Source organism: Rhamphochromis longiceps, linkage group LG1 (genome assembly GCF_057381845.1).
Source record: "Rhamphochromis longiceps isolate RC_006_pf linkage group LG1, R_longiceps_female_GT1.1, whole genome shotgun sequence".
Classification (NCBI taxonomy): domain Eukaryota; kingdom Metazoa; phylum Chordata; class Actinopteri; order Cichliformes; family Cichlidae; genus Rhamphochromis; species Rhamphochromis longiceps.
The window spans coordinates 20,772,324-20,789,981 of record NC_140557.1 but is presented as its reverse complement, the minus strand read 5'-3'; the positions used below and the strand labels follow the sequence as shown (position 1 = coordinate 20,789,981).

The window sequence follows — 17,658 nt, the reverse complement described above, 5'->3', positions numbered from 1 at the left end:
AGGGGAATTCGAGCGAGAGGAGAATTCTGCGGTCGCACTTCGATGTTGATGCAGAAAGAGGTTGTTTACTATAAAATATAAAGTCCAGCAGGGATTAAAACAAACAAAAAAAAACACTCTTTCCATGCTGGAGAATAATCTTTCATTCTGTCTGTGAAGGTTCTCAGTCATCCAGGTCATCGTAGTCAAAGGAGCTTGCAAAGAAAAGCGTCTGGACTTCTTTAAGTTACTTTTAGACGTTTCACCTCTCATCCGAGAAGCTTCTTCAGTTCTAAGGTCAAATGGTGGAGAGTCCCAGATTTAAACCTAGTGGGAGTGACCCCCCACAGAGGGACAAAAGGACCCCCTGATGATCCTCTAATCGCCTGAGCCAAGGTGTGAAACTGGGTGTGGGTCCCAATCAGCCAGAGTTTCAGGTGAGTTCATTGTGAAACCTGGCCCCACCTTATCATGCGAATTCCTGAGGTCAGATGGCCCAGGATGTGAGTGGGCGTTAAGGCGTCTGGGGAGAGATCTCAGAACTGGATTATAGATGGCAGAGAGTTGGTGTCGTAAACCACCGCCTCTGTTCAAAGATGGTCGCTCACAGTGGACATAGATGGCTTCTTTCACTCCTCTTTCAAACCATCTGTCCTCTCTGTCCAAAATGTGAACATTGGCATCCTCGAAAGAGTGTCCTTTATCCTTAAGATGCAGATGGACTGCTGAGTCTTGTCCTGTGGAGGTGGCTCTTCTGTGTTGTGCCATGCGATTGTGAAGTGGCTGTTTGGTCTCTCCAATGTAGAGGTCTGAGCATTCCTCGCTGCACTGTACAGCACTGTACAGCAATCTTTCATTCTCACAGTTCGATGGGCAAACCTAAGCTGTATCTAAACTTCACATTCTTAAACTACACAGGAAATGATTGCTCACACAGCACTGGGAAGGAGCGCTACCGCTATTTGTATGACTCTTTAGAGCTTCCAGAAAACTGTGTCTCATGAATCATCTCCCAAGCCATATGAAACATAGCAGCCGGCGAGCTCGTGCAGTATGTTGAAACACATGGAAGAAGTATAAACAAATTAGTCTAGGCTGAAGGGCTTTTTCCTGCTTCATCAGGAAGACCTGCTAGATCCTAGGTCCAGCTGTGTATTAACTTGTAGTTACACTGCAAAACATTAACAGGTGGCTTCTGCCTCTCATTGAGCTTCTTTTTAGTAGCCGGCCTGTAAAGGCTGCCAACACCACACCTTTCTTTATAATGCAACGTATGTCGGTGTGCAGCTCAAAATAAATAAAGCCTGAGGTGGTATTTAGAGTCTAGAAGCCACTGAGTAGGTGGTTATGAGAGGAAGAGTTAACTAACCAGCAGCTTTACCTTTTTGAACTTCGATGCATAGAAAAGATCTCATTCCGGGTTTTAAATAAAGGTCCCTGGAGTCATGTTTGACAGGCTGGCACACTACACACGATTTATGGCTTACAGCAGCACAACAGCACCAAAAACAAACAAAACTAAACTAAAGTAGGCTGGGCGAAGTGCAGATAACCTTTTTTGTTATCAGAGAATAGGAACGAGCCTCTGTCAGATGTCTGACTGCTCTCAGGCAGCCTTCAACCGGGAAGCGATATGATCACGCTTCAGTTTTCGGCACCAGTTCAGAAAGCTCCAACGACATGAGAAACAGTGATCGTGGATAAATCAGTAAACAAACGAAACAGCATACAAAGTAATGACTGGAGTGAATCCTGGATTTCTCGCTAACAGCGTGCCTGTCATTCATTCCCGGTGTAATAACTGCTAACTTTGATCGCGTTGCTTAACAGGATCAAAAACTTCTATCAGGTGTCTCACGGTCACACCTCCCACAGCTGGCACTAATGACATCAGAAACGTACACAGCGTGAAAGAGCAGAACTTACCTTGTGCGCCTTTCTGCCTGAGTCTTCGGTTAATCGAGCTGCGGGACTGCTGTGGAAAGTAAAGTGCGTCCTCAGTCAGACTGACAGGCAGTAGTTTCTGTGCAGCTGCGTCCAGCGATTAAGGGGCGGTGCTCTAACGTGGGACACATCCCACGTGGGCACAGCGCCTGTGGCTGCTGTTTAATCCACACTTTCTCAGGGAAGGGCACCGCTCCGCCGACCACCTGCTGTCTGCGCAGAAAGCAGGTGAGAGCTGCCCGCACAACACACTGGATCCACCCCTGAATATTAAAGGATTACCAACGTAAATAAATACTTCAAATCAAAAATGCTTTTATTTAAAAAGATGATTAAGTCATTATTACTGAGGAAGATCCAAATACACTAACTAAACACATCTAACTAAACCTGTAAATATCAAAAAAGTTATTCGGGTGGAAGACGAGACTACGAGGCGCCAGAAACTCCACTTAGTCAACACTGTGGGTCATGTTTTGCAGCTTGTCAGCAGGAAATGTACAAAACCACAGCACCGTGGACAAAACCTGTGAGCAAACCATTTGAAAAAAGGCTTAAAATAGGCGGCAAGGACGGATATAGGTTTATTTTTAAAGTGCGTTGCGCCATCTTGTGGCCTGTTTTTGAAATAGAAAGAAAACTACCACGTCTCACGCTTCTGTTTGAGCGGGTTTCCACTGGTACGCTGGACCGGTGAACACCGGGGTTGGTTGACAGGTTGCTTGTTACTGCCACATCAGTGTGCAGTGTGGATTTCTGTCACACGTATATCACACATTTGACCTGACAATAAGCCCATTTTGCAGTTCTGTTTGTGGAAAACTTTGAGATGAAGACATATTTTGTCAGTTTCTTGGATCAGAGTGATTTTTTTGTGCGTGTTGTTGTTGTTGTATTTGTTTTAATAGCTCTTAAACAAAATTAGTCATTTCAGGGGAGACTTTTTTGAAAGAAAAATGAAGACAAGACTAAATTATTTATTTTATTGTGTGACTCCTTTTTTATATATTCATTTATTTTTGCAGGACGTTTTGTGGCGAGCCCAAGAAAGCAATGTCTATCAAAACTGGTCTTTTTTAAATTTTATTTTAATGCTTGCCTTTTTTTTTATTTTTAAAAAGAACTTTATTGGACAAACAATGAGTATACAACATACGAACAGATGAAGTATACAAAAGAACAGAACATGAACACACAAAACCAGGGGTAAAAAAAATAATTATATGGATACACACAAAAATTCACATATATATGATGTTTTAAGAGCTTTTTTGTTGGTGGAGTCTGATACTGATTGGATGTACAATTCCACATCCTTAAGAAAATGACAGAAATATGGTGTTTTATAAGTAAACTTACATTTATGGATAAAAAATTTAGCTAAAAGTATTAACAAATTTATTACTGCCAAAACTGATGTCACAACGATCGTACCCCTGGAAATCGAGGGGTTTACGTTTGTCATGACTGACTTGTGTGACTCTTACATCAAGACTACCAACATTCAAATATCCAAAGCGGGTGTTTAAATGTTGGTAGTCTTAAACAAAACCTTTGTTATTGGATAATTGCTTGGCAAAGTGTCAAATTTTATTTAGACTTTTTACTTGCCTAAAAGCTATAATCCTACTGAAGAAGCCGAATAGTGCACATAATTAATCATCAAAATGCAGTCAAGCAAAAAAAAAGAAAGAATACTAATTAAATTAGTAATGCTACCCAGTCATATGGAAAGATTTAGGGCCAATGTGTGACACATCTTTATTTTATTTTTTTACATTTTAATGTACATAATGATTATTTTATTAGATTTGTATTTTTAATTTTTGTTTTTACATTGATTCCACCAAATACAAACACAAATTAAATATATGCTGACTTTCTAGATGGAAGTAAATGTAAATTATATAATCTATAAAATGATGTAAAAGTATTTTTTTATTGCTTACAAGTACATCCATCCATCCATCTGCTTATCCCGAGCCGGTTTGCGGGGAAACAGCCTAAGCAGAGAAGCCCAGACCTCCCTCTCCCCACCCACCTCCTGGATGGCCGAACTCATCAACCTTCAGAGAAAGCTCATTTCCGCCGCTTATTTCCGTGATCTCATTCTTTTCGTCACTATCCACAGATCATGACCACAGGTGAGGTTAAGGATGTAGACCGACCGGTACATTGAGAGCTTGTCTTTTACTCTCAGCTGTCTCTTCACAACGACAGACTGATACAGCGGCTGCAGTGATGCAGACGCTGTATCACTGCAGCCTTCTCCCGTCACTTGTGAACAAGACCCCAAGATACTTAAACTCCTCCACTTGGGGCAGGAATTTGTCCCTGTCCCTGACAGAGTCCAACACCCACCGGAAACAAGTCTGACTTTTTGCCAGCTGTGCAGACCAAGCTCTTGCAACAGGTTGCATAAGCATTTAGCTTATACAAACTGCTTAAAAGTTCTCCCACAGTCCAAAGACATCCAGTTAGTGGGGACAGGTTAATTGATCAATGTAAATTGCCCATAGGTGTAAATGCGGGAGTGAATGTGAGTGGGACTGGTTGTCTGTCTCTGTGCGTTAGCCCTGCGACAGACTGGCAACTTGTCCAGGGTGTACCCTGCCTCTCACCCCATGACAGCTGGGATAGGCTCCAGCGCCCCCGTGACCCTGGAAAGGATATTCGGAAGCGAATGGATGGACTTTTCATAGTCACTTTGTTAATGCTGTCCATTTAAATGGTCTTACCCGTACACACTGGCTCCTGTTAAGGATCCTCCATCTGAATGATGATCTGAACACCCTTCTGAACAAACTAGCAGGTGTAGAAGGCACTACTGGCCCATATCTATGGGGCTGATTTCTGCTAATAATGCCCATTGAATGGAATGATGACTTCTGAAGCAGGTGTCTGGTGAGTAGCGCGGGAGTTTGGGATTCTTCATTATTCATGACACAGAGGGAAACTTTATTAATACTTTTGCAAAGTACGTGGCTTACCTCTAATAGTTAAACACATTAGGTCAATGACTGGATGAATTAGACTCATTAATGTCACGTGGTATGAATAAGCCAATTACATTGCAAACTCACTGAGATCAAAGAGCCATCGAACTGTGACGTCATCAGAAGAAATGCTTATAAAGAACCCGCGTTCAGTCTGACCCTCAGTGGTTTTGTGTCCGTCAAACTTTAACTAAACTTCTCCTGCGAAGATGTACTGAGAAGAAGCATTTTTACACATTTTCAACTAGTATCCAAGAAGGATTTCCACTCGTCTTATCGCTAAGATAGAAGACAGAATCTAGTTACACTCCAATCCAATCCAACTTTATTTATAAAGTACTTTAAAATAGCCAGCACAGGACCAAAGTGCTGTACAGTAAATAAGTTAAGAACAATAGAATAAAAGTTACAAAAAAAAGTTAAACACATAATACATAAAAATTAAAACAGCCCTATATAAAAAACAACATAAAACATCATAGAATCAACAAAAACAACTAAAATAAAGGCCAACATCTCACTAAAACCAACATCATCAGCTCACTGCAGTCAAGTAAAAAAACCAACATCTCAAGTGGTGTCAAAGGCCAGGGTGAACAAATGGGTTTTTAGAATTGATTTAAAAACAGGCAGAGAAGAGGCCTGTCTAATCTCTAAAGGCAGATTGTTCCACAGTTTTGAAGCTGCTACAGAAAAAGCACGATCTCCTCTAAGTTTACGCTCAGTCCTGTTTACATTCAGGAACAGGTGATCAGCTGACCTGAGAGCTGGTGATTGTATAAGGCTGTAGCAACACAGAGAGATATAGGCTATGGAGGGCTTTAAAAGCAAATAAAAGAATTTTAAAATGGATCCTAAAAGGAATGGGCAACCAGTGAAGTGAAGCTAAAATAGGGGAAATGTGCTTACACTTTCGAGTGTTAGATAACAGACAAGCTGCAGTATTTTGCACCCTCTGTAGATGAGTAATGTATGAAGCACTGACCCCTATATAAAGTGCACTACAGTAATCCAGCCGAGTGCTAACAAAGGCGTGGATGCAAACTGCATTTCGTTGCCCTGTACCTGTGACATGTGCAATGACAATAAAGTTGAATTCTATTCTATTCTATAACTGTCTCCAAGTGCTGCCATGAAAGAATTGGTTTTATTTTAGTCAACTGCCTCAGCGGAAAGAAGCTAGATTTTACCACTGCCTTAATCTGACCGTCAAGCTTCAGTTCAGAGTCCACTTTGACCCCCAGGTTTGTGACAGTTGGCTTATTATACAGGGCCAAGGAATCTAAATACACATTGGGGGTCTCAGTGGGGCTACCAAAAACCATCACCTCAGTCTTTTTGTCATTGATTTTTAAAAACTTAAGAGACAACCAAGCCTTAATGTTATCAAGACACTGAAGTAATGGCTGTACGGAATATGTGCCTTTTTTCTTTAGAGGGACATAGATCTGACAGTCATCAGCATAAAAGTGAAATGCAATGCTGTGTTTTCTCAATATAAAACCAAGAGGGAGCAGACACAAAGAAAAGAGGAGGGGCCCTAGAACTGAGCCCTGTGGGACACCGCACAAGAGATGAGCGGAGGACGACACATGGTCACAGAGACTGACACAAAAAGTTCACTCTGCCAAGTAGAGCCTGAACCACTCCAGTGCTGTGCCTCTTATGCCCACAGTAAAATGGCACGATCCACTGTATCAAACGCAGCTGTCAAATCTAAAAGCACAAGAACAAGACAGTCACCAGCATCAGTAGCTAAAAATATGTAATTAAAATTTTTTCAAATGGCTGATTCAGTGCTATGTAAGGATGTAAAACCGGACTGGAAAATCTCTAGTTTGCTGCCATGTCCCAAAGAAACAATAACCCCAGACACCCACGAAATAACTGTGCTAATCCCAACGAGATCTCCGAGGGAAAACTGCAAACTGCGAGAGAGTACTTACATGTTGAGGGGTTGCCTCAATGGACTCCTCAACAAAAGAAGGAATTTCCTTCATGTTGATACCTTTGCCGATTCAGAAACGCAACTTGAGGAAAAAAAACAAACGGATGCTCTCTGGCAGGTAGCTCCAAGCCCTCCTGGGTTTTAAATGCACCTTAGAACACACATGCATCAACATTACAATGAGCGGGTGGAGGGAGGTTTGGAGTCTTCTCTCACCCCCATTCTCTGCGACCTGCTGGAGCAGGGGGGCTAGGACTAGGAGGAGGAGTTGGCCGTCCGACTGCGGTCTGGAGTGTGGAGCCTTCCTGCTGCTGCGGAGTCGGGGCGGTCTGCCTCCCCCCACCGCAGGGAAAAGGGAAACACCACCTGGGTCTGGGTGCAGTTCCCCCCTCCAGGGGCGGGGGCACCTAGACCCGGTTTGTAGAGTACGCTTGGGGAGTGTGATCGTGTGTACAACGTCTCTTTATGTCTGTCTCCACGTTGGTTGAGTGTGGAGTAAGTGCATATGAGAGCATGAGGGTGGGAATGGATGTTTGTATCTGTGTGTGCCTGTATGTCTGTGTCTATATGTCAGGTTGGGTGTCAGGCGCCACCTCTCTGGGGACATCTCAGGCCCTCCAAGGTTTGGAGGCCTATCTCCCCCTACCACCACTTCCCCTGCCAGTGGCGGACCCCCTCAGACATCGGTGCGTTGGTGGTTCTTTGTGTCCGGGGATGGGCGTCCAGGTACACACCGGCTCACTCCTTGGCGGCCGCTTATCGGGGCCTGGAGCCTGGGGCTCGCTCGGGCCACTTCGGAGGTGGGGTGCCCCCGGCCTCTCGGCCTGGGGCTCGGTCACTCAGGCGCAGCTGGCTGCCGGCGGAGCTCACGGGCGCGTCACTGCAACTCCCCCTGGCTTCTGCTCCGCGGCTGCTGAGTGAGCCCTCATCTGGGACTCTCCTCAGCTCTTTCCGGGACAGTGGCGCAGGTGCCCCTCTGTTGGTCTTCCTTGGTCTCTTGTGTTCTGGGGGCCTCTGGATGTCTGGAGTTTTGATCTCCTCCACACCTGCTTCACGCCCTGGAGGACGGGGCTGTGGCCCCCCCACACCCTCTAGCAGATTATTACATGAAGGAACCTTTTAAAAAACAAAAAACAAGCGCGTCCATGCTCACAGGTGTACACACGGGTGATCACACCCACAAACTACACCCTTTTTGGCTCCTACCTCAAAGCACACTGTGTTCTGTTGATCTTATGTGCTGCACAATAATGTTTAACATTTAGTATTTACTGTCATATTCCCATATATCATTGTGATGTTGTTTATTCTATTACTCTTGTTCTCTTCTGCTTGCTTTCTTTTTTCTTTCTCAGCAGGTGATCCAGGTGATTGATATATGCATTTTTTTTCTCTGCCCGTTCTGTTGGTTTTTGTCTTTTGCCCTTCTCCCCCGTCCCTCTTCTCAGCTGTTTCTCTTTCCCTCTTTCTTTCTCCCCTTCTTTCCCCCAGTCAAGTCTGTCCCGTATTCAGTAAGTGAAAATAAAATAAACAATAAAAGGTGAATCAAATGGACCATTACGGCAAGGCTGGGATGGTCAGTTTGGTAAAGTAAATCCGTTGGGCATCTTTCTTTGCCTTTAGACAACAATTCTGATGGCAAAAGAGCCAAACGGGACAGGCCAAAAAAAAAAAAAAAACGCAACTTGAGGAAAAAAAACAAACATCTGGAGGAGGAAAACCAAATACTGAAGAAAGAGAACATGGAGGTGGAAAACATAAAAAGCCACTATGCACAGCTGGAGGAAAACAAAAAACCTAAACAGCTGGAGCACAAATATGAAATAATGGAGAGAAAGATGCATCTGAAAGTGGCAGAGCTTAAAGAAAAGCTGAAAGATGCCCACTTGATAACTGAAATAGAAAATGACTACAAGCAATATCAGCTAAACAAACACATGGAAGCCAAACAACAACCGCAGGAGAAATGTCAAGAGTTTGAGCTGAAGAACCAAAGGCTGCAGAACAGAAATGCAGAGTTAGTTAGAGTCAGTTAGAGTTAGTGTTAGGAGTGTGTAATAATAATAATCATCCTCTTGTCATTGGGTACAGCTACAAGTGTGCTTTCAGGATGTAGCAGATGTAAAAGCTGCATCTCAGACACTTCAAGCATCAGTCAGCATGTTAAATGTTAAAGTCGATGGCAATAGGTGAGTAGGTGAATTTTGTCAAAAAATGTGTGCAACTACAGGACAGTCCAGGGATTATTTTTATTTTATTTATTTATTTATTTATTTACTTTACGCACGGGAAATTGACAGATGGATTGGTGCTGCCCCTGCAGTGATGCGGACACTGTACCGATCAGTCGTGCTGAAGACTGTGGGTAGTGACGTGAGTAGAGCCACTGCTGCTCCACATTGAAAGAAGCCAGTGGAGGGGGTTCGGGTATCTCACTAGGATGCCTCCTGGGTGAGGTGTTCCAGGTATGCCCACAGGGCAGACCCAGGACACGCGGGAGAGATGATATCTCTCAGCTGGCCTGGGAACACCTTGGTGTTCACCCGGAAAGGCTGGAGGAGGTGGCTAGGGAGAGGGAGGTCTGGAGGTCCTGCCCTGGTGGAGTTTCTTAATGGAAAACTCATTGTTGCAGCCAGGGGCAGCACAAAACTGATTTTTAGTTTTAGTGTCCTCGTTTTCCTCTTTGTTCTCGATACTGTCAGTAGTTAGCTAACATAAACTAATGCTAGTCCGTTAGCCGCAGTCAACCACATGATGTCGTGTTCCCTACCGACAGAAGATGGCGCTAAACATGTTTTGAAAACTTTCTCAGCTTCACAGAGTGAATGTCCGTTTTTGAGAACAGGGCTCAATGATGACAGTTTACAATTTTTCGTAACTGTTTTAGCAGCTAAAGTATACTTCCGCTTACATCACCAGCTTCTGTGTAAAACTGCAAGCACACCTGCGTTTAAAAAAAAGTCAAGTTTGATGTGTGTTTTTCCATTTTATTTTTGTTTTTAACGGCAGAGAAGAAAAACCTCGTCTCTGTTTACCTGGGCTACGCTTACTCACTGTTTACCTCGCCTATTGACTTCGAATAGTGGTTAAACCTGGCCGGAACTATGTTTGAAGTGCGCTGTTAAGTTGGTAACACACAATTAAAATAATGCGCACATTATCAAGTCGGCTTATTTTTCGTTTTATGTATTATTTCTATTGTTATTTCACCTGTTAAGGGGCCGTCATGAATGTGGAGGTTTGATGGAAAAACCCTGCAGTGACGGAAACATCAGCTGTGGTGACGCTGTTTGTGTTTCTCAGCATCACTGCCACACCCTCCTCGGAGTGCAGCAGCAGCATCCTCAGCAGCAGCATGGTGCCAGCCATCCTGCTCGTTTTGGCTGTCACAGCAGTCTGCAATGGCATCCTCCCTGAGATAGTGGACCCGGGCATTAGTCACATCCTGGAGAATGACTCTGCACAGGGACAAGCGGAGCCGGACAGCGTATTTGTGGAAGTGGAGCAGCTGCCAGAGGATCCACAGCAAAAGCCCGAGGACTCGTTTCACCAAGTAAGCAGCCAGTTGCACCTCTCACTCAGCTTTTTACATGACATATAGCATTACCTAACTGCCTGTAGTATGTAGGATCTCAGTGGGTTGTATGATGAAAGTATTTTTTTTTAAAACACTTCAATCTCTGGACAGAAATGAAGATCAGATGCAGCAATAAAGTAACATCAGAGTTATGCATCTTTTTTCCTGAAATCTGGCTTTGATCCTCTCCAAAATCCTTTCAGATAAATGAGGAGAACTCTCAGTCGAGTCTTCACAATGCAAATGCTTCTGATAAAGTGACTGATAAAGACCAGGTAGGCTAAGAAACAGTAAAGTAAAGTGAGGCACTGTTTGTTTCCCCTTGTGATTGAAACTTAATGTATGTCCCATCTTCACCCAGGAGACAAACAACATTACCACAGTCGACAGTTCTAACGACCTGGAGAACAGAGTCGATCACGTAAGCCCGTCCTGTTTACCTGCACGTTCAAAAAGAAATCTAGCTTTTGTATGACCTTCAGCTGCTCGGTTATCATCACTGAAGAGGTTGCATAATGTCTTGGTGCACCATCACAGCCACTGACTTGGCACTATGTCAGCAAACGAATCAAAAGCGTACTTTTGTCTCCATTCGGCCCTTTTCCTGTGTACAAATAAGTGGTAAAGATGTCAATTCTCAAATGGTCTACTAGGTTTGTCATTTTTAAATAAGTGATGATTACGTGCTTTAGGACTAAAGCTGCAAACACAAAGTGAGGTTATGTAACCAAGCACTTTTGGACATATGGTGATTAACTGTCAAATCCAGTTGGGTAGCTTTCTGATAACTCAAGTTTTGTGGCTCGGGGTGTCACAGTGCAACTAATAAAAGCATCAGTCCAAAATATCAGCCTAGTTTTTCCTGTATGAGTAAAAGAATCTCCATTTATGTGGTTAGCATCTTGCTACATTTACACGCTGTCTCACCGTTTATTTTGGCAAAATCTGTTGGGTGATTTGATGTTAGACACAGAACAGAAAAACTAGGTCAGGCGTCAGTCTAAATAATAAATAAAACCAGAGAAGGTGCCGCATTAATACTGTATATGTTTTGTGCTTCAACACCTTCAACTGTACTGTGTTGTGAATGTGTATTCAGTTAAGGGTTTCTCTGACTAGAGCTGTCAGACCCATATTTAATATTTAAATGTAATTAGAAAAACGAGCTGGCCTGATGTAGTCTCGCCTCTCTCGTATTTAGGGATGCATCAGTGACGATGACTGTGGAAAGGGAAGGTACTGCCTTCACGACCCACATAATGCCAAGTGTCTGCCATGTAAAGCGCTCGATATGGTGAGTCAACCTAAGAGACTTTTCTGTGGACGTCTTCACTGTTTTCATAATTCTTCTCTAAAACGCACTGTTTCTCCTGTCTGACGCTTTCCAACACGCACAACACGATGCGCTCTTACATCCAGCCTGCTGAGGTTTCACACTGACTGCATTGCAGTGCGTCCACAAGTGTAATTGGAGTGTGCTGTTTCCAAGCACTCTGTCCTGTGAGCATCTCATGAAAGGGGGGCAGGTTAAATATGAGCTCTTCCCTTCCATCTGCTCTCTCGGAGAACATAGAGAACAAAAGCGATTCAAATCAAAGTCCTCTTATCTCATTGGTTTTATTCAGGACTCTGTTCTACCTGTGTTGCTTGTTCAGCTGAGTCTCAATTGGATATATTAGTGTTGATGTTGACGTATGAAAAAAGCAGTGGAAGATGATGGCAGCCTGCCAAACAAGGGTAGAGGGAGGATAAATGCACAGAGGACAGGATCTGTGTCTTCTCAAAGTCGCTGACGTGGAAAACTGTGACTTTGCAGTGTCTTAAAGATGTGATATTAGGATCTCTTTCCACTGCAATCACAGATCAGCTGACCTGCTGATCTCATTTATATATTTATATATATTCTTTAAGTCAGCAGGATTGGAGAATAATTAACGCCATTTGTGCTCAATACAGTTCAATTCAAATTTATATGTACAGCGCCAAATTACAACAACAGTTGCCTCGAGGCACTTTATATTGTACCTGATCCAGCCCTAACTATAGGCTTTATCAAAAAGGAACGTTTTAAGCCTAATCTTAAGAGCATAGATAGTGTCTGTCTCCTGAATATAAACTGCTGGTTCCACAGAAGAGGGGCCTGAAAACTGAAGGCTTTGCCTCCCATTCTACTTTTAAATACTCTAGGAACAACAAGTAGGCCTGCAGTGCGAGAGTGAAGTGCTCTAATGGTGTGATATGGTACTATAAGGTCATTAGGATAAGATGGAGCCTGATTATTTAAGACCTTGTATGTGAGGAGCAGGATTTTGAATTCAATTCTGGATTTAACAGGGAGCCAATGAAGGGAAGCCAATATAAGAGAAATATGCTCTCTCTTTCTAGTCCCTGTCAGTACTCTTGCTGCAGCATTTTGGATCACACGAAGGCTTTTCAGGGAGTTTTAGAACATCCTGATAAAAACAATTTACAGTAGTTCAGCCTAGAAGTCATAAATGCATGAACTAGTTTTTCAGCGTCGCTCTGGGACAGGATATTTCTAATTTTAGAGATATTGTGCAAATGGCAGAAAGCAGTCCTACATATTTGTTTAATATGTGCATTGAAGTACATATCCTGGTCAAAAATGACTCTAAGATTCCTCAGTGTTGCTGGAGGCCGAGGTCATGCCATCCAGAGTAAGACTCTGGTTAGAAACCGGATTTCTAAGATTTTTAGGGCCGAGTACAGTCACCTCAGTTTTATCTGAATTTAGAAGCAGAATGTTAGAGGTCGACCAGGTCTTTATGTCTTTAAGACATTCCTGCAGTTTAACTAATTGGTGTGTGTTATCTGGCTTCATGGACAGATAGAGCTGGGTGTCATCTGCACAGCAATGAAAATGTATCCTGTGCTTTCTGATGATACTGCCTAAAGGAAGCATGTATAATGTAATTCTCCCAGGAATCTCAGTGTTGTTACAGTGGAGGTGCATGTTCTTTTAAAGCATCTGTGTTAGGAGAAGGGCTGCCTGCTGAATTGTTGGCTGTTTGCTCAAATGCTACTTTTCTTAGTCCTGCACTAAGGATGCAGAGTGCTGTGGCGAACAGCTCTGTGTGTGGGGCCAGTGCAGCCAAAATGCAACCAAGGGAGAGGCCGGAAGCACTTGTCAATACCAGACTGACTGCAGCCCAGACCTCTGCTGTGCTTTCCATAACGGTATGTAGTACAGCATGTGTTTATCAGTCACTACCTACACACCCCCAGAGAACTTACCTTTGTTTTTGTTTTGTGTGGTGATTAGTCCTCCTCTTCCCCGTCTGTTCGGCCAAGCCTATTGAACGTGAGCGCTGCTTTGGTGCCTCAAACCACCTGACTGAGTTGTTGTCCTGGGGCCCGCAAGATGAGGGACCCAGGAAATATTGCCCCTGTGCAGGAGATCTCCACTGTCAAGACCTGGGGTGAGTGCAGTACATATAATCACATAAAACAGATTAAAATACCGGTACCCCAAAAATATTAAAGTTTTATGTATGTATGATGCTGTAGTATTCTCTTTTTTTTTCCTCCACAGAAGAGGGTCAATGTGCCTGAAAGGAGAGGACTCGAGTGAAGAGGACCTGGCAGACACGCTGTACTCAGAGATAGACTACATACTTTAGGCTCGGCTCGATTTATTAACATTGCCTTGTAAAAAGCTAGACAGACTTCTGAGCTTTTTTCTTTTTAAAGAGCACTTTCTATTTGCCGGCTTCTGTCAAAGCAGTAAATATTTAGGGCATGGGAAATGGATGGCAGTATATGTAGACTAAAATTTTAGAAATACAGACAGGTGGCACATGAAAGGAAAAAAACTGGCGGCTTATCCAAACTTGACTCAGCTGGTATTTGGATGATTTGAACCATTCACCTCCGTAGAAGAAAAACGCCACAGCGAGTGTCCAAAGCAAGGAGGAGCTAGTTGTGTCATCGGCACGTTGTTTGATGATTCTTTAATCTTTGTAAGGGAATTCTGGGCAAGAGGCACTTGAAGACAGCCACTTTGTAAAACACCTACTTGGCAAGTTCTTTGATGCAGCTTCATTTCTTTGTTGTTGCAGTCATCACAGTGGGGTGATGAAGTGCCTGCCCCTGTTTTCCTGGCATGGCTCATGTCCCCTTGGATTGTCGGGTTGCTCGAAATCAATATGAATTTGTTTGTGTAATCTCCTTTATCCTAGGATGAAACATGTCCACCATGATGGGAGTGGTTCTCTTCCAAGATTACATAATTACCCTAAATCCTATCACCCGGCGGTGATAGGATTTAGGGCAGGACCCCCAAGAGTCTAGACCCTGGTGGTGGCGAAGATGAAGACGAAGCTTGGTTGGAGCGCTGACTGAGGTGTCTGTAAGGTGGAAATGGGGGTGGTTGCACAAATGAGTCTGAAAGGGAGAATGACAGACAGCACAGTTTTAAACCATGGAAAGTGGAGGTTGATTGGCTCAAAGAAGGCAGACAAGAAGATGATTGGACTAGAGGGAGTGATGCAGAGAACAAAAAGCAGCCTAACACAGGTTGATGAGCAGATCTTCCTTGTTGAAGTTTCACGTTAGGCTTTCCATCATCATTTAAATACTAAACGAGGGAATAACTTTTGGGAAGAGGTTTCATCCCTGCAGCAGAGCTCCGGAGATCTCAGGGCACGCTGAGGCTACTCTGGTTGGTCATTTAAACAGAACGGCCTTATTTTGGTTTTGCCTTTAATTTGTCATTCTTCTGTATGTAAATCGTGATGAAAGAAAAAACAGGAAGAGTGTGCGTTTGCAGGCCTGTCTTGAAACGACAATTTACTTTCTTACCCTCGACAGCAAAATAAAAATAACTCTAGACTTTATAAGCTGCTCACTTCGCTGATTATATCTGATCACAGCAGATTGGAGTTGCTTCATGCACTGTATGAAAAATAAAACAGTAGGCATGTAGTTAGAACTGCTCTGCGTATAATGCTGGCATATTTTCAGTATGTGGCTTCTTCTATTCCTGCTAACATTTCAATAACTGCTGCCAATGAGTCTTTAAAATCTAAGAAGCTTGTTTACTTTTCTAACTGTAGCTGCTCGAAACTTGTACTAGTTTCTTAAGTTGAGAAAGTCTTTTTTTCCCCCACAGATGTGTTCTTCTCACAACCTAGCCCTCAACATTTACATTGCAGAGACGACATAGAACATAACCCAATGTTTTTGTGATCTATATTATACAGTTGTTCCTTTCTTTGATGAATCCATGGTGAAATGTTACCTGTGAGATGCTAAATTAAACTGCAGTGATGCTGTGTGTTCAGGTCATCTGAGCAGACTACACAGAAACTAGGAAAACAAATAATGTAGAGTCTCATGCAGTCAAGTTACCCTGCAAATCATTTTGCTGGGATTGTTATACATACTGAATATTAATTACACCAAAATTGAAGTAATTTACTGCTTCCTAGTATGGGATTCATAACAAAATGCCATGTAATCAATAAACTGATAAACCACCATCAAATGTACTTTATAATCGCTCATTCACCAAGTACAAAAACCTGAGCTCAGGAGGGAAAGCAACTTTCTTTTTTTCTCCTCTTTTCTCTATTTGAAGGCTGGAACTACCCTGATCAGATATCAGGATGATCATTAAAGATTGACCAGAATGCAGACTCCATTTGAAAGTACTCAGTAAGACCGAGCAACGTTTTATACATTATATATTCCATAATATAAAAGAAGCTGGATTATTTGAAAAACAAAACTATTGGGAGGCAAAAATAAAGTAACCATCAGGATGCTCTAAAATGTATATAATCAGTTCAGATTGCCAAAGACAGGTTCCTTGGGATGTGATATCCCAGTACGGGTTTGTGTTTTGGTAAACTCTTCCAAATCACCACTCAGGGTACTCTAACACCTTTTCCTCCCACAAAAATGTTTAAGTCCGTGTGGACGAGCTGCACCATCTCGGTTGTGTGGCACGGTGGTGCTGTGGTTAGCATAGCATAAGCATAGGCCCTGGGTTAAAATCCAAGAGTTGCATGTTCTCCAGCTTCCTTACATAATTAGCCGTAGGTGACTGTGAGCGTGAATGGTGGCCTGTCACTCCAAGTATCACACGTCTCGCACTATAACAGCTGGGGTAGTCTCCACCATGACCATGAATTTGATAAGCTGAAGAAAATGGGTGGATTTTCTGCAGTGTAGAGGTTGACAAATTCACCTTACAGGGTTTGAGAGTAAGTGACAAACCCAGCCTCAAGGGGTCACAGTGCAGCAGGAAGGGCATCCAGTGTAAATTTTTATAAAGAAAAAAAAAAATGTGTCAAGCTGGAAGTACAGCTAGTATAACATCCTAACGTGTTTTTATGAATTGGTTAGCAGTAAGAGAAAACTGCAGTTCTGAAAAAAGCACTTTAATTCATTTCTAAAATCATCTTAAACTATTTCCACACAGGATCTGAAATCTCAAAGAAATAAACAACAACAACAAAAAAAAAGGTTCTCTTCTGATATTGGCATTTCTACAGTGAATAGCTGGTGGCAGCATCAGAGGCCCGGAAAGGAGGCCGTGATGCTGAGCTTTAGTCCTCAGAGCAGTTGCACAGGCAGACTGAGTCCAGCAGGCTTTCTACACCCGCTGGTGTCAGTCTATCAAGCAGCAGCAGGTAGAAGCGCCAAAAATCCAACCTCTGACTCTTGCCCAACACCCAGAGAGAGCTCTCTCCTCTCACACCACACACACACACACACACGTGGATGACACGAGACATGTACTGCAAGTTTCACATGGTGCAAGAAACAGATAAAGATATCCAATTTCTAAATTAAAGGTTAATGCAGACAACAGATGAGTGCCTGGTGCTTCACAAGACCTCTCTAAATGATTAAGTCTGAAGCAAAATAATAATTTACAAACAAACAACAAAACAAGGAGATTCTTAACATCGTCTACTTGGTTTTGTTTTATTATATTAAGTTTTAAAAAGGACTGATAGCCTATGTATCACTACATCTAGTGGAAGTGATGTGACAGAGGCAGAGCTCCTATAAAGCACATAGAGCAGCAGTAAAGACAACCCATATCAACACGTTACTCTGGCATTATAGGAGCATTAGAGGAGAAACAACTTTAGTTTACAATTTATTAATTGTTGCTTTTTCAATTCATCAATTCTTGAGAATGAATGGTTTCTCAATTTGTCAGGCAGTCTGAGTGAGTGAGG

The 17,658-nt window shown here is 42.9% G+C and overlaps 2 protein-coding genes across 5 annotated transcripts in view; one reads left to right on the top strand and one right to left on the bottom strand.

Annotated features, from left to right (window-relative positions):
* mical2a (microtubule associated monooxygenase, calponin and LIM domain containing 2a) overlaps window positions 1–2,037 on the bottom strand; it is a 37,182-nt gene extending 35,145 nt beyond the window's left edge. The window contains exon 1 of one of the 3 annotated variants that reach the window (XM_085402156.1): window positions 1,906–2,037. The gene's annotated coding sequence lies outside the window, so the exon portion shown is untranslated. The remainder of the gene's footprint in view (window positions 1–1,905) is intronic. The other 2 variants (XM_085402170.1, XM_085402172.1) reach the window with 2 other exon arrangements.
* dkk3a (dickkopf WNT signaling pathway inhibitor 3a) lies at window positions 2,031–15,936 on the top strand. Of its 2 annotated transcripts, XM_085402182.1 has the most exons (8): window positions 2,031–2,151; window positions 10,171–10,420; window positions 10,648–10,719; window positions 10,806–10,865; window positions 11,646–11,738; window positions 13,498–13,642; window positions 13,728–13,884; window positions 13,998–15,936. In XM_085402182.1, the coding sequence occupies exons 2-8, from the start codon at window positions 10,223–10,225 to the stop codon at window positions 14,083–14,085; spliced, it is 813 nt and encodes a 270-aa protein (XP_085258308.1). In that variant the 5' UTR covers window positions 2,031–2,151; window positions 10,171–10,222; the 3' UTR covers window positions 14,086–15,936. The 2 variants fall into 2 exon arrangements, with proteins under 2 accessions (XP_085258308.1, XP_085258315.1); XM_085402189.1 differs by lacking the exon at window positions 2,031–2,151 and having other exon boundaries at window positions 8,734–10,420.
* The last annotated feature ends 1,722 nt before the right edge of the window (window positions 15,937–17,658 follow it).

What these genes read in the sequence shown, in the direction of transcription:
- dkk3a (XM_085402182.1), top strand. Translation starts at nt 10,223, where the DNA reads ATGGTGCCAGCCATCCTGCTCGTTTTGGCTGTCACAGCAGTCTGCAAT. An exon ending in AAGTGACTGATAAAGACCAG is followed by an intron (nt 10,720 to 10,805) that starts GTAGGCTAAGAA and finishes ATCTTCACCCAG; the next exon opens with GAGACAAACAACATTACCAC. An exon ending in CATGTAAAGCGCTCGATATG is followed by an intron (nt 11,739 to 13,497) that starts GTGAGTCAACCT and finishes TACTTTTCTTAG; the next exon opens with TCCTGCACTAAGGATGCAGA.